The 23,581-nt window shown below is 36.2% G+C and overlaps 2 protein-coding genes across 2 annotated transcripts in view; one reads left to right on the top strand and one right to left on the bottom strand.

Annotated features, from left to right (window-relative positions):
- The first annotated feature begins 12,638 nt into the window (after positions 1-12,638).
- LOC141587104 (F-box/kelch-repeat protein At3g23880-like) lies at positions 12,639-13,850 on the top strand. Its single transcript, XM_074408533.1, has one exon. It carries the CDS (start codon positions 12,639-12,641, stop codon positions 13,848-13,850), a length of 1,212 nt encoding a protein of 403 aa, XP_074264634.1.
- Positions 13,851-14,181: 331 nt separating this feature from the next.
- Positions 14,182-23,581, bottom strand: part of LOC141587095 (uncharacterized) — a 45,995-nt gene continuing 36,595 nt past the window's right edge. The window contains exon 3 of the mRNA XM_074408522.1: positions 14,182-14,388. Coding sequence (XP_074264623.1) covers positions 14,182-14,388 — 207 coding nt within the window. The remainder of the gene's footprint in view (positions 14,389-23,581) is intronic.

The following is a 23,581-nucleotide window of genomic DNA, read 5'->3' as shown; positions in this document are numbered from 1 at the left end:
AAGATGATCTAAGGTCATAAAATAAAATACATAAACAAAAGTAAAAGATTCAGAAATAACCTTCGGTCCTAGCAAATATGGCCTAAGAACAATATCAAAATTGATATTCGCCTATTAGTTGCACCCAAAACGATCTGAGATATGCCCTTTGATTATGCTAGAAATCAATCTAAAATTTTCTGTAAAATTTAGTTGTTTTTGTGTTTCTTGTGATGAGAGAGAGAGGCTAGGTCAAGAAAAAGTATTAGGGTAGAAATAATTCTCTACCTTTCTTTTTATACAGACCGAAATTTGGAGTCAATTAGGAAAGATAAAAATCTCCTAATTTTCGTCCAAGCTAACCGAAATAAGGAGTAAAATTCTCCTTATTTTTGGTCTTTCCAAAAATATATAAAGTGTGTTAAATTGTCATCTAGTGAGGATCGAACCCATGACCTCTTGGCTTGTGTACCCTCACTATTACCACTATGACACATTCAACTTGTTGATATTAAATACAACTGATTATATTTAATTACGAATTAACAGATTAATTCGTCCAAGCTAACATTATATATATTTAATTAAATATAACTTATTATATTTAATTTACGAATTGACAGTTAATTCGTCTCAACTTAATATTATTTAATTTTATTAAATAATTATCTCATCAACACATTGACTAACTTTTTAGTCATTTTGGGCATCAATATGATTATATTTCTATAACCACATTTCTCAAACACATCCTATAGGTGTGGCCTTTAGGGACCAGTTGATCACCGCCATCTGTATGATAATAACGTCAAACTTTATAGCAAGTCAACCGTTATTAGGTAAACGTTAATCAACTGATTAAATATACGAAGTATACCCTTGTGAACCTGTAAGAGATTTACAAATGTTATCACACTAATTTGTGGAGGACACAAGCTCCAACAAACTCCCACTTGTCCTCACAAGTGTATGTGCGATAACCGATTCTCATATCCTAAAATTTCTCCCACTCAATGTAAAACAATTTGCAAATCCGCATTCACAAAGGTCGTATTTTACAAGCGATCAATATCAAGAGTGGTTTCCCCGACTAGAGAGTAACTTAACTGATAAACGAATCAACATTCGAGCATGGCCATGCATTTCAGTTACAACTCCTCGAGTGGCCCTGAGAAATAACTATACCTGATAAGGGTTGGATATTTTCCTCAACTCGAATCCTGCAGATGTAAGCGCAGTATGAAATGACCCGAAAAAATCTACTTAGCCCCCCATTCAGTAGACCGTGAGAAAGAAACCAAAGTCACCCAAAAACTGCCTTAATCTCAAGAGACAGTCGATAGTCAAAAGAATCGACTCTAGGAACACAATGGATGTCCTATCCACGACTTGGCACCGAATGTTATTAAACATTTAGGACTCCATTACGTTGTCACAAAAAGTTGTCCTACGAGGTATCGTCATAATCTCGTATCTGTGATCGATCAGTCAACCGTTTGACTTATGGCTCGTTGAATCCACCATCAATCGACTGCACAATATAATAGCCGGAGTTATCAGCTCACATTGGCGATTACGGACCAAAACAAATATAATGTAGTTCAGTTCACTTTGTGGCGTTCAATGTTGTCAGTACAATCCACATGAAAAACAAAATATTATATATATAAAACGATGAAGTTATAAATAATATATGAAAAAGATAATGTATCAAATCCATAATCAAGTACTACAACTTAGGAACATGTTTAATTCCCATGGAATTAACATGCCCTACATGCTTATCATAATTCAACGGTTTGGTGAGGGGATCTGCGATGTTATCATCCGTCGCAATCTTGTCAATCACTATCTCTTCTTGCTCCACGTAGTCACGGATCAGGTGAGCTTTCCGAAGTACATGTCTAGATTTGTTGCTAGACTTTGGCTCCTAAGCCTGGAAGATGGCACCTCTATTGTCACAATAGATGGTGATCGTGTCATTCGAACTAGGAACTACCGAAAGCCCTTGTAAGAATTGACGCATCCATATCGCTTCCTTTGCTGCCTCCGAAGCGGCATAGTACTCGGATTCAGTGGTAGAATCTGCTACAACACTCTGTTTGGAACTCTTCCAGCTGACCGCAGCACCATTAAGAGTGAAGACGAACCCGGACTGAGATTTTGAATCATCTCGATCCGTTTGGAAGCTAGCATCTGCGTAACCGGTTGCGCATAGCTTGGTATCGCCTCCATAAGTCAATACCCAATCCTTAGTCCTCCGTAGGTACTTGAGGATATTTTTGACTGCTATCTAGTGTGTTTCACCTGGAGTCTTTTAGTACCGACTCGTCATACTCAATGCATATGCCACGTCTGGACGTGTGCATATCATGGCATACATGATCGATCCTATTGCAGATGCATAAGGAACACGACTCATGCGCTAAATCCCTTCAGGCGTCGTGGGTGACTGAGAGTTGCTCAACTGCATCCCAGTCGTCATAGGAAGGTTCCCCTTCTTGGAGTTGGTCATGCTGAACCTCTCAAGAACCTTATCCAAATAAGACTCTTGACTAAGTGATAACGTCCGTCGTGATCTATCTCGGTAGATACGGATTCCCAATATACGCTGTGCCTCACCCAGATCTTTCATCTGGAAATGGTTCTTTAACCATTCTTTAACCGAAGATAGGAGAGGAATGTCATTCCCAATCAAGAGTATGTCATCGACATACAATATCAAGAATACAATCTTGCTCCCACTCGACTTGATATATAAGCATGGTTCCTCGACCGATCGAGTGAAGCCATACTCTTTTATCACTTGGTCGAAACGATGATTCCAACTCCGAGAAGCTTGCTTAAGTCCATAAATGGAACGCTTAAGCTTGCATACTTTCTTAGGATGTTTAGGATCTATGAAACTTTCGGGTTGCACCATGTACAACTCTTCCTCCAAATAATCGTTTAAGAAGGCGGTTTTTACATCCATTTGCCAAATCTCATAATCATGAAATGCGGCAATCGCTAAGATTATCCGAATGGAACGTAGCATGACTACAGGTGCAAAAATCTCATCATAATGCAATCCTTGCACTTGAGTGAAACCTTTTGCCACAAGTCGTGCCTTATAGATATCTGGTTGCGCGTCTACAGAACGCTTTATTTTGTAAAGCCATTTGCACTGTAGAGGTTTTACCTTATTAGGTAAATCAACTAGATCTCATACACTATTCTCATACATGGAGTCCATCTCGGATTGCATGGCTTCGAGCCATAGCTTTGAGTCGGAACAGGCCATAGCACCTTTATAGGTTGCGGGTTCATTACTTTCTAGAAGTAAAACATCATTCTCCTCGACCATACCAATGTATTTGTCCGGAGGATGAGAGTCTCTACCCGACCTCCTAGGTTCCTCAGGAATATTAACCGTATTATCAGTTAGAGGTACAGCTTCCTCCATCTGTTCCTCGGTTGTTGGTTCTGGAATCTCCGACAGCTCGAAGGTTCTATTACTCGACTTGTTCTCGAGAAATTCTTTCTCTAAGAACGCCACACTAGCCGCAACAAAAACTCGATGTTCGGTTGGAGAATAGAAGTAATGACCAAATGTTACTTTTGGATAACCTATAAAGTATGTCTTGACCGATCGTGGGCCGAGCTTATCCTCGTGTCTCCACTTGACATAAGCCTCGCAGCCCCAAACCCGAATAAAGGACAAGTTAGGTACTGTTCCCTTACACATTTCATATGGAGTCTTGTCGACAGCTTTAGACGGACTTCGGTTAAGTATAAGAGCAGCTGAAAAAAGAGCATAACCCCATAATGAATCAGGCACTACTGTGTGACTCATCATGGATCGAACCATATCAAGTAAGGTTCGATTTCTCCGTTCGGACAAACCATTTAATTGAGGTGTTCCAGGTGGAGTTAACTGTAGAGCGATTCCACAGTCTTTCAGGTGTTGATCAAACTCATTTGAAAGATATTCGCCACCCCGATCTGAACGGAGTGCTTTAATCTTTCTACCCATTTGGTTCTGTACCCTATTCTGGTATTCCTTGAATTTCTCAAAGGACTCACTTTTATGCTTCATTAAGTAGACATATCCATATCTACTCAAATCGTCCGTGAAAGTGATAAAATATCGCCATCTCTAGCGGTAATTGACATAGGTCCACATACGTCCGTATGTATGAGTCCTAATAGGTCACTAGCGCGCATTCCAACACCTTTGAAGGAAATTCGAGTCATCTTGCCAATGAGACATGATTCACACGTGCCATATGCAGAAAATCCGAATGAGGGAATAGTCCCATTATCGACGAGTTTCTTTACGCGTTTCTCATTTATGTGTCCCATTCAACAATGCCATAGATAGGTTTGATCTTTGTCACCAACCTTTAATTTCTTATTATTCATGTGTAATACTTCCGTGGTTTGATCAAAGATATAAATTCCATTCATGGAAACTGCTTTGCCATAAATCATTTCATTAAAAGAGAAAATACAACTATTATCCTTTATTGAAAATGTAAAACCGTCTTTAGCAAGTACGGAAACAGAAATAATATTCTTAGATAAACTGGGTACATAGTAACAGTTATTTAAAGATAACTCAAAACCACTAGGGAGTTGGATTACATATGTTCCCTTCGAGGCAAAGAAAGAACTCGTGCTCCATTCCCGACTCGCAGGTCCACATCACCTTTTTCGAGAGGTATGATGTTCTTTAGGCCCTGCAAATGATTACACAGATGAGAACCACAACCAGTATCTAGTACCCAAGTTCCGAAACTTGCATGGTTAATCTCAATCATATGAATATAAGATGACATACCAACAGGAACGACACGGCCTGCCTTGATGTCCTCACGGTAGACGGGACAGTTCCTCCTCCAATGTCCAGTCTTGTGACAATGGTGGCACTCTATATCACCGCCCTTGCTCTTTGTCTTGCCCTGTGAGCCACTAGTCTCACCAGGCGCACTCTTACCGTTTCCTAGCTTTTTAAACTTTGGCTTACCTACAGCTAGGTCGCCATGAGCCTTGCTCTTACCTTTACCTTTGTTGTAAATTGTGAGAACATCCTGCTTCATGCTCCCACTCAATTTCATATCCTTCTCGGTCTGTACGAGAAGGGAGTGTAGCTCATGAGGACTCTTTTTCAAGTCATTCATGTAGTAGTTCGCCCTGAAGAGGGCAAAACCATCGTGAAGAGAATGAAGCATTCGGTCAATGACAATGCTCTCACTGATTTTACAATTCAGTGCCTCCAGCTTCTCGACATTCTCAATCATGTGAAGAATGTGTGGGCTAACCGGTTGGCCCTTCTGGAGTTTCGCATCAAAGAAGCGACAGGTATGCTCATATGTAACGATTCTCGGTGCCTTTGAGAACTCGTTAGTGAGCGTGGTGAAAATCTTGTTTGCACCTTGGGCAATGAAGCGTCTCTGCAAATTGGTTTCCATTGCAAAGATGAGTACGTTCTTTATCGCACCCGCTTCCATAACGAAATCACTATAAGCGAGTGACTCGTTAACTCCTGCATTTGGGCCTGGGTTGACCGGTATTGGCTCAGTTAAATACCTGAGCTTACCGTCGCCAGTGAGACATTCCGTAGTGCCGCCTCCCCAGTCCGCAAAATTGGACCCATCATTCTTCAGTCGAGTGGACTGATTCATTTGGTCCATGAACATTTTAAGCCAAGACGAACGATCTAGTGTGGCACTAGGCATTGGGATTGCGTTATTTCCAGCCATTTGTTGTAACAGTATTATTGATAATAAGCGTGTTCTACACTGCGAAAGAAGAATAAAATAATAAGCATGCATCGTTTTTATTTTAAGTCTAATGAACTAATGTCATAACGCGAAGACTCAAAAACATTTATACAATTGACCTCCCTCAAGAATTATATAAATGACCCCAAGACTCAATTCTCTGTAAATTGATAAGTTAACCTGTTAGCTAATTCTACCGTTAGAATTCCTGGTCGATAAATTTCTGTAAATTCTATCTTTAGTCCATCATAATCACGAGAAACTCTTCGGACTATGATGTTGAGGTAAACTAAGTCAAAACAACTACTTACCCAACGTAGAAGGGGTCATATTAGGCCTACCGACGAAGAAGGGACCCATAGATGTTTGCCCTTATAAAGACTAATCTCAATTTCCGTTTTAGAGGAAGATCCCATCAACTATTTTTAATTCATTTTAAGTGAACTATAATCTAGCATGCGAGAATGATTTAAACTAAGGTGATGGCTTAAAGACCGTGACATCTGCATGTCCATGAAAATTAACATACAACCTATATGAGTCAATTTTCATGCATTTTAGTAGTAGGTGGTTTGGTTTTAGGCGGAATATGATGCAATTACTAGCATGTGAATGAAAAGCAATAAAATGAAAAACGTAAAAAAAACAGTAAAAGTCCTAGTGTGGCCTATCCTATCAAAATGAACAATAAATACAAGTTTGGAATCCATCCTTGGACCCGAGAAGCTTGTCTTGATGTTCCATCTCGATCCATGTAGCGGGAGCGAGCTTGAATCTTCATCTTTAGTCTTCTTTGAAATTACAATAAATAAAATTACATAACTGACCTATTAATTACATTCTAATTTCAAAACCCAAAACTAAAATAAAGGAGATTCGAGATCTCATAATTACATAAAAATCATGTTTCCTTCATTACGAAAACATAATTGACTAAGGCCACACTAAGTATTACAAATTACAACCGATTGAAAAATTAAATACGTAAATAAAATTCATTCATTCGATTCATTCAACAAAATTAAAAGCATCAACTAAAATAAATTAAACATACATGATACAACAAATTAATTATGTTGATTAATTTATCCAAACCACCTATTTAAGTTAAATTAAGTGACAATTCTGCAATTTAATCACATTAATTTCATATTAATCCATATTAAACTTGTAATATGAATTCTATCCGTCTAAATTTTAAACCTCTTTAAAATAACTCGGTATCTTTAAATTGTGAACCGATTCACAATAACTAATTGGCCAAAATAAAAAAAAAAAAAACAAAATTCCCTTTTTTTTTTCTCGGCAAAAAAATAAAACAAATTTTTTTTTTAAAAATTTTTATATCACGGCCGAAATTAAAAAAACAGCCAAATACCTTTTGTTTTCTTTCTATTCGGCAATTAGGAAACCCAAAAAAAACTTTCCATAAATTTTCTTTCGGCAATATGGCAAAAAAAACAAGAAAACAAAACTTTCCTTTTTTTTTTCTCATTCTCGGTTTACCAAAAACAAAAACAAATTTTTTTTTTTTCGGCAAACCCTAAAATCGTCCCCCTTTTTTTTTTCTTTTCGTTTTGCGGCAATATGCCCTAAAACAAGATTTGATGACTAAATTGTTTACCTTTACTATTAGAACATGATTAGCATATGAAATAATAAACATGATCAATTTATATGCCAAAAACTATATAGCAAAAACAATCTTTTTATCATAAACATGACGATTCCATTTAATTTTAACTTAATCTGCATTAAATCAAAAACTACCAATTCTTCATATGATAATTTTAACTGATTATAAACTATAATATGAAAAATAGAATGGAAAAATATCATCAAACAGAAAGGAAAAAAACGGCACAAAAAATTTTCGAACCACAAAAAAATTCGAAACCCTAATTTTTTTTTTCGAAAATCCTATTGTTCACATACAAATTTTATGAAAATCATCAAAATTAAAATCGTAGCCTAGTGCTCTGATACCACTTGTGGGAAATAAATCTGTATACTTCCCTTAAACTAGAAGGATTATAATGATTTAATAAAGATGATCTAAGGTCATAAAATAAAATACATAAACAAAAGCAAAAGATTCAGAAATAACCTTCGGTCCTAGCAAATATGGCCTAAGAACAATATCAAAATTGATATTCGCCTATTAGTTGCACCCAAAACGATCTGAGATATGCCCTTTGATTATGCTAGAAATCAATCTAAAATTTTCTGTAAAATTTAGTTGTTTTTGTGTTTCTTGTGATGAGAGAGAGAGGCTAGGTCAAGAAAAAGTATTAGGGTAGAAATAATTCTCTACCTTTCTTTTTATACAGACCGAAATTTGGAGTCAATTAGGAAAGATAAAAATCTCCTAATTTTCGTCCAAGCTAACCGAAATAAGGAGTAAAATTCTCCTTATTTTTGGTCTTTCCAAAAATATATAAAGTGTGTTAAATTGTCATCTAGTGAGGAACGAACCCATGACCTCTTGGCTTGTGTACCCTCACTATTACCACTATGACACATTCAACTTGTTGATATTAAATACAACTGATTATATTTAATTACGAATTAACAGATTAATTCGTCCAAGCTAACATTATATATATTTAATTAAATATAACTTATTATATTTAATTTACGAATTGACAGTTAATTCGTCTCAACTTAATATTATTTAATTTTATTAAATAATTATCTCATCAACACATTGACTAACTTTTTAGTCATTTTGGGCATCAATATGATTATATTTCTATAACCACATTTCTCAAACACATCTTATAGGTGTGACCTTTAGGGACCAGTTGATCACCGCCATCTGTATGATAATAACGTCAAACTTTCTAGCAAGCCAACCGTTATTAGGTAAACGTTAATCAACTGATTAAATATACGAAGTATACCCTTGTGAACCTGTAAGAGATTTACAAATGTTATCACACTAATTTGTGGAGGACACAAGCTCCAACATTTTTGTCATCACGTTTTGAGATGAAAGACTTAGGAGAAGCTGATGTTATCCTTGGAGTTAGAGTTATGAAAACCCCAAGTGGTATATCCCTTAGTCAATCACATTATGTTGAAAAAGTGTTGAAGAAATTTAATAGTTTTGATGTCACACCTGCTAGAACTCCTTATGATGCTAGTATATCTTTGTGTAAGAACTTGGGTGATAGTGTCTCACAAGAAGAATATGCTAGAATTATAGGAAGTGTGATGTTCCTCATGAACTGTACTCGGCCAGACATTGCTTATGTTGTTAGTAGGCTGAGTCGATATACACATAACCCCAGTGCCGAGCATTGGAATGCTCTTCGTCGTTTATTTAAATACCTAAAAGGAACAATTTATTTGTGTTTGCATTATGGTAAATTTCCTGCTGTGTTAGAAGGATACTGTGATGCAAATTGGGTTGCAGGTAATGATGAAATTCATTCCACTAGTGGTTATGTGTTCACCTTGGGTGGAGGAGCTATATCGTGGAAGTCTGCAAAACAGACTTCTATAGCTAGCTCCACCATGAAATCCGAGTTCATTGCTCTTGAGTTGGCAGGTCAAGAAGCAGATTGGTTGAGGAACTTACTAGCAGACGTGCCTTTGGGGGGGCAGGTTGCACCAGTCTCCCTTCTCTCGTGATTGTAAAGCGACTATCGTTGTTGCTAAGAATAATGTCTACAATGGTAAGAAACGACATATTCGGATCAGGCACGGTGTGGTAAAACAACTCCTGAAAAATGGGGTGATTGCTTTGGACTATGTGAAGTCCGAACGTAATCTTGTTGATCCCCTTACTAAGGGGTTAACAAGGAGAGTAGTCCTTGATATGTCGAGGGGAATGAGGCTTAAGTCCTTGAATCAAGTTTGAGTGTGATACTTGATGGACTCCATAGCTCATTCCTATGGCATTTGATATCCATAGCCAATTCTGGTGGTGCTTTTGAGACGCACTTGATGGATTGTGTTTCTATAGAGGTTGGACTTTGTCCTTAATAGCTCTTATGAGAAGTGCTAATGAGAAGCACTTGAGCTACCTATGGGGTGTGATGGTTCAGCCACCATCTATGTGAGAAATATGAAATTTCTTACTAGAGCACTCACCTAAACCAGGGTAAACGCATGGCTTTAAAAGCGTTGTACTTTGAATTTGCGGAACAAACAGTCTTTAAAGGTATGATATGTGTTGTGGGGGTCTGAACCGAAGTCCAAACAAGGAATTCAAATCGAAAGATATTCACTTGTTAATAGTAAGTTGTTGCCTCATTTCACTAAAACGTCAATTCAAGTCGAAAGACATTGAACGTTTAAGTATCCAATCCTTCCTTACCCAGAATTTTTTCTTTTCTTCGCCATCAGTGGGGGATTGTTGGAGTGTTGTCTTGAAAAGCAACTTTCCTCTCTTTGCCTTTTATCCCACATTGGTGGGGAACATCAATGTTTTGATGTTTATAAGGCTTCCTTCACTTGATGGAGCAAGAGATTGGTTTAAGGAGGCTTTTGTGGTGAGTGTTGGGCCTGTGGGTTTGGGTCCAAACACACACACGCGCGCCCGGCCTGGCTCGGCTCGGGCTCGGGTAGAGGGCCAAAGGCCCTCTTTTACCTTTTTGGTCTTGTGTGATGTGGGCTTGTCCACATTCAGTGTATATAGGAGTATTAGCAGTCAGTCAAATATGTCTGTTAATTGCTGCAATTAAGGGCGATTATTACGCCTTAATTGTGTTTGACTGGAGCGTTTTTTGGCTCCTAACTGCTCTATTTTCGACTATAAATAGAGCAGTTTACCTCCTCATTTTACATACAGAAATACAAACAATTCCTTTCTTTTCTTCTATTTCTCTCTGAAAATGTTCTGGGTATAGTTTATGTTCCGTTCCAAAGTCTTCTTACTTCAGTGGTGCGGTTCGAAGGCTGCAGTGTTAACCTTGGGGAACTACCGGCGAGAGACGATATCCACCGCGGTCGTGCCGTAATAGTTTTCAAGTCAGTGGCTTTATTCCACGGCACTGCATATCTCTTACGATAAGTATTTTTTCTGTTTCATCTTTCCCTTATTTTTCTGTCGGATTTCCATTGTTACGAATTACCTTTCCAACATATATAAAGTGATAAGGGTGTATATGTCGGCGTAAAACTTTCCTAAAACTGGAACTTAATTGGGGAAAGAAAACGTGTCTTGCTAGTTGGCTTCATCCAATTTATTCGAGTTTCAAATTTCAATCAGATTAGTACTTTCCATATTTTAAGTTCCGAATCAAGTACTCCACCGTTGCTAGGTAGTTCCTTCACTTCCATACCTTCTAAATTACAGCTTCTAAACAATGACACGATCTAAGAAAGTGTCACGAACTCAACACAAAATTAACAAGTTTGGGTTAAGGTTTGTAATCCCTTAAAATTTTATTATAATAATTGAAGAAAAATAATATAATTTATATATGACCTTTAATATTTTTACTTATAAATAAAATAAAAATAAATTAATTTTTCTCGAATTTATTTTTTAAGGTTTAACTTCGATGTTTTAAAATAAAATACATACAATTTTAATTAAAACTAATAAATGATAATTAATTATATATGATCAATATTTTATAAGTAAATTTGTGACTGCTTAAATATCATATTAATTAAAATAAAATTTGTTCGAATAATACAACAATCAACATTACATTCTCAAATTATATCATTTCACGATATGTTACACTTCAAATAAATTAATATTGGTTTTAAATGATGTGGTTATAATTTTATATAATTTTTAATTTTTTATGTATAACGTGTCATATTTATGTATCAAACATATAGGGTCCAAGCTCAACTTATTCAAACATTTTAATTGGGTCTTAAATGTGCTATGTGTCATACTGTACATATCAATTAGAATTTGCACCTTTTTGGTTTTTTAAACAACTATATATAATGATATTTAAGAGAGTATATGTAAATAAAATAAGTTGAACTTTCTCATATATTATTTTTTGAGGTTTAACTTCAAAATATTTAACTAAAGGTAGTATTTAGTTAGTCATAATCAATATTTTATACTTGACGTATATATATTTAATTGAAGGTATTAAAGAAAAATGTAACGTGTTTTCTACATTTTTATGTCGTTTATAAAACTATATTACTTGATAATCATTACTTTTATTTGATTATCCAAATGCACTCGCGATCACTGCGTACATAAATACTCGTACACATACGTGTTATCACACTATTTAAACCTATTAAAATCTCATATGTATTCAATTTCTCGCTTAGTAGTTTTCTTTATGTTTCGTTTCAAATAAATACAATGACTCTTCCAATTATATTTTTCATAATGGATTTGATTGTCTAAGTTTCATAACTTTCTCAAAATGTTTTTTTACGTAAATGTAAAACATTGTGAGATACTCACTTTAATCATCTCTACAATATAAAAATATTTCAATAAATAAAAAACTAATTTAATAAGTTATATCTCAAATAAAAACATAAAAGACGAATTTAGCCTTACTAACTTACCCATCACCACCACCATTTCCCCACAACATTAATCCTTAAACTCTCACTTCCATCACTAACACCTAATCACCACCACAACGACCCACCTCCTGACATCACCACCACCGCTGCCAAGTACCCACACAATTACAATTTCCACAAAACACGTCTCTTAACAAATGTGTAATACCGAGTGGCCCTATATTATTTTCCAATTGCTAAATACCAGATCTCAATAAGTTAACGTCTTTTTTTTTTATCGACAAGAAGAAAAAATAGTTGGAGAAAAAAAAAAAAATACAAGTTGGTATTGAACCAACATAGGCCTTGAACTTTTAATTTTCGGAGTGAAAATCAATCAAGAACCCCTCATTTCTGTAATCACTGCTTGTTTGATTCTCCAAGAAAATGCAGAAAATGAAGAGTAGAAAGAAGACTAAATCTTCATCAAATTCCACCCTTATTTCCGAATACAGATACATACCACCTGATCTTTATACCCAAATTCTCGCAAATTTACCAGCCAAAACCGTGTTAAGATTCAGGTGCGTATGTAAATCTTGGTGCGACATTATTGATAATTCTGATTTCATTACCCAGCATCGTAAACTTTGCAAAATCAATTCCGTCAGTAGTAAATTGTTGCTATCCTTCGAGTGGTTGGGTCGGTTTGGGATGTACGGATGCTTGTTGACAGTTCGCCGTGCTGATGCTCTTCGTAAAACTGATCAGATTTTAAAGACTTTGCAAAGGTATGATCTAAATGGGAGCTGTAACGAGTTGCTGTTAATTCGCGGCTTAACTGGTCTTGGAGATCGAAACCCATTGATGCTGTGGAACCCTTGTATTAGAAAGTCGTTGTCAATTCCCCTTCCTCCAATATTGTCGTCCTGTGACGACAAAGTCGTGTATGCATTTGGGTTTGCACCTAACAGTAACGATTATAAAGTCGTTGCTATGTCATCACAATGGAGGCAGGCGAATGTGTGTTTTGCAGTTTATACGCTTAGTGACCAACAATGGTCTCTCAGAAATGATGGCTTCAATATGTCTTATCTGTACTTTAGCCGTATGTTATCGCAATATTTTTGTCCCCAAACGGGTTTTAACTTTCAAGGAGCACTATATTGGATTAGTTATGACCCAAATCGGAATGGTAACCCTGCTGATCGTTCAACTCATCTCGTTATTCTTGACTTTGATTTGGAAAAATTCAACTACATGGAATTGCCATTTGCTTCAGACGATAAGGGAGCCGTAAGACTACCTTTTCGTCTTAGGGAGTCACTAGCGGTTTTCTGTATTTCTTCTGTAAAATCCAGCATTTGGGCACTGGAAGGGGACAGCAGAAACGGGGTGTGGACCCAAAGGTTCTCCGGACTTTCAAGTTCTGATGGTTTTGATTTGTTTAAGTTTGCCCCATTTTTGCCGCTGTTCTACTATGAGAGTGATGATGGTGGCCGTTTTGTTTACCGTAAGAACTCGTACAACATTTCTAGCTGTCAAATACATGAGCTTGGAAAATCTATGAAGCATTATGTGGATTTGCGAATGTATATGGAGGGCTTGGTGTTGTGCAAAGGTTACGGAGCTGAAGATCTACAGTCACTTGCTCTTTGAACAAGAGAATACTACTGTCTTTTATGGCTGAATTTGGGAAGTTGCTGCACTTCTTGATTCTTAACATTCTCAATCGATCCTGGTAATTGTCTATACTTGAAATAGTGTTTTCAATATTGTTGATACTGATCTGATGAATTGCTCTTAAATGTGGTTCTGCAGTTTGTGGATATGTATGTAGTAGTGTTCTGCGTTTTCTTTTGATTTTGTTTGTCCGATATACTGTATAACTATGATCAATTGTTGAATGCGCTAGTAAATGATCAACTAATCCAAATTGAAGGATGTTTCATCCCCAATCTTTTAATTATGTGCTTGCTTAGGAATAGGATTACTGTTTTGTTTCAATTTGTGACGACTTACTGTATGAATGTATGATTACCCCCTCAACTTCCGATTTTGTTTCCACCAACTCCAAAGCCCAACAATGTCGCATATGTGCCACTGCACGTGCTAAAACACCCACCTCAATAGGCTTTATCGGAATTGCCAGTTCAATAAGCATGGCACTCATCCTCAATAGCCATATATTTTGCACCTACAGCAAGTCGAATAGCTGTCCTGGACTATTTTTGGGATGTTAACCCCATAGCTTATGGCACAGTAATCCAGCCTTGCCTATACTCCCTCAAGGCTGCAGCTTCATGTCCCTTTAATCCCACGTTTTTCTCGTAATGCCATATTAATTTGTCATCCCCACCGCTGATGCCAATAGGAATACATTTCACATCATCTATTTACAACCTTTCTTCAGCACCCATTTAGCCTCCGTTTAGCTCCGTCATACAAACGATGGATGGTAACCAATAGCAGAGGCATTTCTCATGGGGGTGCAGCCGCGCAGGGGGTTCATCTGCACCCCTTTTCCCGAAAATAATTACAATTTTGCTTAGTGTTGGAGCATATAAATTATGTGGGTCTAGTGGTGGTTAAGACTACTTTTTAGTTAGAGGTCATGGGTTCAATTTTGTATTGAATAATTTTTATCCAATACCATATCATCATACATTTTGTCCAACTAAACAAAATTTTATTCATAAAACTCGATATTTTCATTGTTAGAAAATTTTACGCACCTTATTACATAAAATCCTAAAATCACATCTGACCAATAGAAACGCCTCCAACAACCTATTATCGAGCTGGTATCTAGGCTCTATTTGGTAAAACTGACTGAAAAGGTACCTGAAAAGGTACCTGAAACCTGATAAGGTGACTGAAATTAAAAAGGTACCTGAAAAGCTAGCTGAAAATTGGAAACTGATAAGGTAGCTGATTAATTGTAAAGTGTTTGGTAAACTAACTGAAAAGGTAACTAATTTTTTGTAAAATGACATAAAAGGACATTAATAATTATAATAAATTAATTTAAATAAAGGGTAAATATGTAAAGTAGAACATTTCAGCTACCTGGAACTTTAAAAAGCTACCTGAAGTAGCTTTTCATTTCAGGTACAAAAGTCATTTCAGGTACCTGAAATGACTTTACCAAACAACACTAGGTAAAACAACTACCTGAAATATTAGTCAAATCAGGTTGCGTGGTCAAATCAGGTACCTGAAATGTATTGCCAAACATAGCCCTAGCCTTCAGTAGTGAGGTGAAATTAGGCCAAATGACCAAATTGGTAAAAAAAAAGGGGATAAGTGACAAATTGGTAAAAAAAAAAAACTAAGCAAAGTGAAAAATTGGTAAAAAAAAGTGGATGATAAATAACAAATTGGTAAAAAACGTTTTCCAAGGATAATTTAACCGGAAATATTACAAATATTTTTTATTTAACGGGAATTTTTTTTCCAAATAAGTAAACATTTTTTATCAACTATTTTAATGTAATAGCAACTTTTACCATTGTTTGTCAAAATATTTGCATTTATTTGGCAAAAAATATGATGAAATATAATCATTATGGTGAAATTCAGTTTTTATCACATAGATAGATATATTTACACTTCCAATTTCCAAACATTGAAATGACATGACAACAGGACTAGAAAAAGAGGGTTGTAGGGTGACAACAGGACTAGAAAGAGAGGGCTGTAGGGTGAGCCTAGACCTATGGGAGAATCAGGTCAGGTATGGATCATGTCAATTCGGAATTGCAAGGTTTTGTGTCAAGTCGGATTATTTCAGGTTCAAGTCGTTTTTGGTCCTGTTATTTTAAATTTATTTAGGGATAATGATCTATTTGCAACAGTAAACGTTTGGGTATATATTTTTGATAAATTCATTGTCAAATTATCGCCATAGTTAACATGAACTTCATAAGGTGAGGTTAATTCAAGTTCGAGTTTCGGATCAAGAGCTTTTGAGTTGGGTCAATTTTTTCCATATCAAGCTCTGATATTTATTATGCAAACGATACGAAATTTATCTGGGTTGGGTTAAGTTAAAGGATCGTGACCCGTTTACATATAACACGAACGCGACACGTCTTAATATGCTGCTGAGTATGCGATAATAAAAGAATTAGTATCAGACAACTCGGGTTTGGAGTCAATTTGAGTCCTCAATTCGGGTGTTGGTCGAGTAATCCGAATCGGGTCAGTTTTACCGGATCTAATGTCAATTCATCTATGAGCGATTGAGCGTAGTCTTCGAGTTTTGCACTTTAATAACTAATTTGATTAAATATTTGAAAATGATAAAAACATTGTCTAATTAACATAGATTTTTAAAACAAGGTACCAACCCAATGACACTATCTCATTTTCCGATCGCTAAACGTAAGGTCTCTATAAGTTAACGTCATTTTTATCGAGAACCTGAGAAAATAGTTGAATAACAATAAAAAATAAATAAGATTTCAAGTTATTTTTCGCAAAAACGACCAATTTAGGCAGAGTGTTGGCAGAAAAAAACAAATTAAAAATAAAATTGGTGTTGAACCGCCTTCAACTTTTAATTTCCAGTGTGAAGAATCAAGAACCCCTCTTTTCTCTTCTGATTTGATTCTCCAGAAAAATGCAGAAACTGAAGAGCAGAAAGAAGACGAAATCTTCATCAAATTCGATCCGTATTTCCGAATTCAAGTACCTACCACCTGAACTTTGCACCCAAATTCTCGCTAACTTACCAGCCAAAACCGTGTTGAGATTCAGGTGCGTATGTAAATCTTGGTGCGCTATTATTGAGAATCCTGATTTTGTTACCCAGTATCGTAATCTTTGCAAAATCAATTCCGTCAGTAGGAAACTATTACTAGCCCTCGAGGGGTCGGGTCAGAATGGGGCGAAAGGATGCTTGTTGACAGTTCGTCACGCTGACGCTCACATTTTTAAGAGTTCGCTAAGGTATTTTCTAATAGGGAGCTGTAATGAGTTGCTGTTTATTGGCGCCTTAATAAGTCCCGGTAAAAAAGAACCGTTGATGCTGTGGAACCCCTGTATTAGAAAGTCGTTGCGAATTCCCCTTTCTCCATTGTCCTCCTTTGGGTCGGTCGTGTATACATTTAGGTTTGCGCGTTGCAGTAATGATTATAAAGTCGTAGCTATGACTTTTCGACATTGTCAGGCTACAGATGTGTTAAAACACATTGAGTTGATGATGGCAAATCTCCTTATTATTTGATTGTTTGCTTTTAGTTGAAAATGATTAGTGATTGAAGCAATCAAATGTGCTTTAAACGATGACTCAAGATGATCAAGATAATCAAGAAAGTCAAGACAATGATATTATCCTAGCCTTCCTTAGTCGAAAAATGTAAGAGTAAGTGTAACATTCTCATTCAAGTTGAGTTATGGCAAAACCATGCAACAGTACTGTGATTTCTGATACTACCGTATGGAGGATGTTTTCACTGAAATGTTTTAAGTATTAAAACTTTGCAAAATTCAAACCTTAAACATTTGAATCTTCAAAAACTTGAAAACAATCTAAAATTTTTGAGTCACAAATCCACTTGAATAAACCTCTAGATTTGTGCAAACACCTTTTACATAAATGGTAAGTTGGATTTGTCAAACTTTTAAAGCTCGAAAAGTTTTTTGCCATTTTTGTAAAAGGTCACATGTTAAGTGTTTTAGCTTAAGTTTTCTGATTTTTCAATAACTAATACTTACCATCACTCAAAGTTACTAATTTTATATTGGATTTAATTTCCTAAGTTGTACTTACTTGAGATCAAATTCACTATAAATAGAGTGTCTTAGTCTCATTTATTTCCTAAGACTTTCCAAAACATTTATTGTAAAACATTACAAATCATTTGTGAATTTAAAGCTTTGTTCTTCAAGTGTTTGCAAAATATTTTTCAGATTTTAAAGTCTTCATTTATTTTCAAAAAGCTGTAAACCTCCAAGTATCAGTTCGTTGTACTGTGACATAATAAGTTTGTTCCATGATTCTCGTGTTAGATCTTAATTGTGATCTCCATGTTCATTAGTGAACTCTTGAGATTCAAGATTCTATAACACCTTGAGATAGAACCCATAAACTCTTGAAGTGGAGTAGCTTTAAGTTTGAGTGCAACCGGAGTAGGTTGGCGAGTTATTTTCATTGTAAGGGGTTTAGTAAGTTTTAGTAAATTTCTAAACAAGCAATAAAATAACGGTTGGACGTAGGCCTCGGAGTAGAGGTTGGACCAATTTTTAAAATGTTGTTTGTTTGTTCATTTACTTATACGTTCTTTCACTCTGCTATTTCTCGCTTGTACCTAGTCAAGTTCCGTGTCACAGTCACCTATACTGTGACATAAAACCGATGTACCTTCTTGTGAACTTACATTCAAATAAGTTTCTCAAGTCTTGTTACTTCAATATTCTTTACTTAAGTTAATAAATTAACTAAGTTAAGGATAAAATTTTTAAGAGGTAAACCTAATTCATCCCCTCCCCCTCTTAGGTGTTTATCGTTCTTAACTCTTCAATTGGTATCCGAGACTCGTGCTCTTGATATTGGTTAAATCCAAAAAGTTGATCCTATAGTTATGGACGATTCAAAACACACACAGTATCCCATTTTCAAGGGAGAAAACTATGCCTGGTGGAAACATCGCATGGAGCATTATGTTAAAAGTGCGGACTATGAATGTTGGTTGATCATTCAAAAGGGTCCCCTCAAAATTGAAAAATTGGAAACCGTTCGAATACCTCGTGTCATGTCAAGACACAAAGTAGTGACATCTCGTTACCCTTAGCATTCTATGTCTAGAATGACTCTCGTGGATGCCAATGAATACGGATGTTCACAGAGATCTGGAGTAAGGGGTGAGGGTACGTATTAGGAAACTCTTTTGATCGAACACCTAATCCCGCCCGCCTCGATAGCGGCCTCTACTAATGATTAGGGAAGTCATCTATACTTGATATGTTGTCGATTATATACATGCAATGCAACGTCGATCGTTTTAAACATGTTAGCGTCGCGAGATTTAACTAAATCTGTTTTTAGTGGTAACTCGACTCGATCTATGCAAATATGAAAGTGCCCTTGAAAAAGGATTGAAAAACAAATTGAATTATTGAATAATTATGGTGTAGTGGTCAAATTGGTCGGTGATGCATTAACGAGACTGGTACTCGGAAGGATCCGAGCTTACGTGGTCGAAATTTCAAGCACGTAGACGTCAATAAGCAAGAGCACGGTCTTAGAATGCAAAGGGAGAAGAGAAGGGTGGACACTCGCGTGAGAAATATGAGGAACGAAGGTCCCTATTTATACTAATCACACGGAGGAATTAGGGTTACGGAAGGAAAGATCCGGAAACAACCGACGTAGTTGAATTACGGAAACTTGGACAAAAAGAAAACCTTGAGAAAAGGCGCAGTAGGTGTTGCGTCCCTTGGAAGAGGCGCAGCACTCACTGCGTCCTTTCCCGAGTAGGTTCCTTCTGCGCGTAGAAAACGCGTTTGACAGCCTGTCGTATTTTAGGCATAACTTTCTCTACAAGACTCGGAATAAGGTGATTTCTGTGGCGTTAAGTTAAAAGAAAGATCTAGAACTTTCTGTGAAATAGGCCTGACCCAAAAAGGTTGTTATCACCTCGTAAAACGTGTTTAAAGGTCGGGTTATCATTTTAGCTAAATGAAATGCACATTTTGTAATGTAAACTTTAAGTTTAGCCCAAAGAAGTGACATGGGACTCAAAGTGAGATATACCCATGACATTTTATGACATCCTAACCTTAGGTAGACAAGCCCATTGCTTTGACTCGAGATTGGACGGTTTTAGGAAATGAAGACGGTTTTTTAACCCGGACTCCAAATGAACTCTAATTACTGCTAAAACAACCGTAGTGACACCTTGATGATGACCATGAGTTAGACACAAGTGTATGAGTTACCTTTTATTAACCGATTTATGAATCATCATAAAATCGCGACATATGCTAAACATGCGGCCCAATCATCACTGGGTGTTTGGCAGGAGGTGCAGAAACGAGGTGTCTACACTAGTAGGCCGACTTCACATAATTACACCCATTTTTCACAACGTTCCTCACATCCCTTTCCAACCACTCTAACTCCTTGGAATCATTAGCATCAATGCGTGACCCGTCTCATGTTTACAACCATCTTAAACATGATCAACATCTATTATATTATAATTAAATCATATATATATATATATGGCTTTACTGATAATTATAATTAAATATAATTATGCAACTAAGTTCCTAATGTACCCTTTCTCTACTAATTAGTTTGAAATTTTAATTTTTGGAGAGAAGACGAAAATACTAATTTTGTAATTTACTATAATAACACAAATGACGCTGAATTTAAGTACCAACAGGTGGCTACCTCACGATATCTCATTTTTCAACTAATTATGTTTAGACACCTTTTTTTAAAAGAAACCTGTAAGGGTACTAATGCATTAATGAACGATCAATCGAAGCACAACATTCAACGTTCAAAGGTAAACTAACAGACCAACATCTCCTACTAAGACACCACGGCCTAATATGAGCAAGCTCATGTGCGACTTTGATATTGTTTCTATTAGTAAACGACCATTCGACACTCTTAAAAAAGGAAGAAGAACGTAAAATGTCATCAAAGACAACTTTTTGATAGTCCCGCATTGTAACACCCCGTATTTTATTAAGTTGGATAAAATTCTTTTAATTGCTATTTTGAATTTAATTACATCATTTAACGATTTATATATTTATGCTTAGCTAATTAATTAATTTCATCATAATTCGATACGTTAATTTTAATAATCATTAATAAGTTTATTTAAAGTTAGTTCGAGTTTATTGAAATTAGTTCGAGTTTATTTATTTAATAATTTCCGTTTCTTTACGAGTCCTTATGAAAGTTGTTTTAAGTGAACCCGAGATGGATTTTGGGAACAAAACCGTCCAATTAGCTATTTTGAGCTTATTTCACTAAATTAGCAATTTTTATTAATATCCGTTAGTTTCGTAAAAATCGCTAATAATTCCGTTTCAAGCCGATTTCTTATTATTTACGTTAACTAGCTGAGTTTATTTTATTTTCACTCATTAAATTTATTTATTATTGATTCCGTTTTATTACTGAAACTTTTACTTAAATCGGTTAAATTTAACTCGAAACGGTTTTAATAACTATCGAAGTTTCTTAACGACGAAGAAATGTACGTATAATAAATAGCAGGCAGGCAAGCTGCTCCCTCATTTCTCACGCATCATTCTTCTTCTCCCTTCCTTTTTCTTCTTTTCGTTCTGTTTTAATTTTTATCAGATTTTAAATTGATCCTGCCACTCCGTTTGTCATCCGTTATCAATGATTTTTGTTCCATAGCGCTCCTCTCGTCGTTCTCGTCAATCCGTTGTAAGTAAAATTCATTTTCGTCATGTATTTTTACAAACCCAATTATATTTTCAGCTTTATTTTTTATAAGACGGTTGTATGTACTAAAATAGACGGTCTTGTAGAAGATTTGTTAGTCATAAATGATTAGTTCAATCGGAAAAAGGTAACAATTATGGATTACTCGATATTACTTGTAAAATATGTTTATTTCGAATGTCAAGTTAGTCTGTTTTATAATTGAGACGGTGTATAATTATATATAGGGATCCTTATGGATGTTAATTAGTCGGTTGTATAGTTGAGACGGTGTATCTTGATATGTGGAGATAGTTGAGATGGTGTATACTGACCTCTAGGGATCATTTGGGATGCTAGCTAGTAAGTGGTATATTTAAGACGGTGTATGCTGACATGTATGGATTGTTTTGGGTGATAATTGGTGTGTTTTATAGTTGAGACGGTGTATACTGACATGTAGGGATTGTTTTGGACTAATTTGGACTCTGTGTTGGGGCGATTTTTGTAGTCTTTAAGGTCTGTTTTTGAGTTGCTTTATACTTGTGGATTTCCGCTCTAAAACCGTTTTAAATGCTGACTTAGTTGGCTCAGCTAGGACTGTTTTTAGGCGCGAGAATGGAGTCTTAAGGGGACGATTGGTACTGTTTTGGGCAGGGACGAGAGCTGTCATCGTGGGTTTTCACTTTGCATTTGAGGACTGGAGTTGGGGTCGAACTTAGGCATCTTTTGGGTTCTGTTTTGGACTGATTTTTGGGTCAGGTTATGAAGTAGGGTGAAGGGTGGCTATGGGTAGTCGGGTGGTGGTCGTGTCGGACTCCTTATGGCTTGCTTTTAGGCGAGTTTGATGGCCGTGGCCTAGGCAGTGGCCTAGCTAAGTCACGAGTTTGAGGCCATGTGTAGTTGGTGGTTAGGCCGAGTTTGAGGTTGTCATAATAACTTTTGAGCCGTGTCCATAAATTGTTTTGACGCTAGTTTGGTTTATTTAAAATATAATTAAATTAATTTCCGTCTCATATTTTATATAAAGATAATTCGTTAATATCGTCCTTTCACATAATTATTTTAGGTGGCTCATATGTGGTTGAAGATGAAGAGTAATTTTGGGTTTTAGAAGCTTTCTCAAGTTCTTACTTGTCTCTTTGCTAGCGTAAGGTAACTATTCCGAGTTACTCGACGAATTAATGTCACATTAGTAGTTGATGTTGTGTTTGTTGTTTGATAAGTGTTTAGGTGATTGATAATGTTTTACTTTCGTATTTCACATGATAGAAATTGGAAATAGCATGAGAATAATATTGCGATAAATTTTGTGATTTGGGCCAAAGTAGGACAAGACTACGAGTGGGCCGATTGACCGAACGAGTTTGGTCAAACTAGGTTTAAACCAAATTTCGATTTGACCGATGACCCGTCGCGGGACTCGGGTCGAGGGTTTGTCTTTGAGGTGAGATTGGTTGTTATTGGAAATTTTATGTTATGCCTTGATATTTGTAATTATCATTTCACATGTTGGTTGTTGGATGAATTGGTTGCCTTATACTTGAGTCTTCTTGCCTTGTTGCCATTTTAGCTTGTTCTCATAAATTATGAGATTAACGGTTAGCTGGAATTTGGATTATTATTGATATTGTAGATATTGTTGGATTGTCTCATTGAATAGACATTTATATAGCTTTTCACATGATAGAATGTTAGCATTTATGTTGGTAAGTTGGACTCTTTGCCCCTCTTATGGTTAATTGGGTATCCTACTTGTCTTGTGTGGTGTGGGCTAAAGTATTCAAGCTGGGACTAGCTGGGACTAGGTCCTAGGTGAGTATTTCGGCCTTCATCATAGATAGGCCATTATAGTCTTTGACGAGTGTATGTTCACTGCTTAATAGCCTCTGTGTTCCTGACTTGGTGGGTTTATATCCAAGTTGGGGCATGACCTCGTTACTTATTTTGAGAGTAAGTGGTCAGCTTA

The sequence above is a fragment of the Silene latifolia genome, chromosome 1 (assembly GCF_048544455.1).
Source record: "Silene latifolia isolate original U9 population chromosome 1, ASM4854445v1, whole genome shotgun sequence".
NCBI lineage: Eukaryota > Viridiplantae > Streptophyta > Magnoliopsida > Caryophyllales > Caryophyllaceae > Silene > Silene latifolia.
Note: the sequence above shows the minus strand (reverse complement) of the source record. Positions and strands in the feature narration are given on the sequence as shown.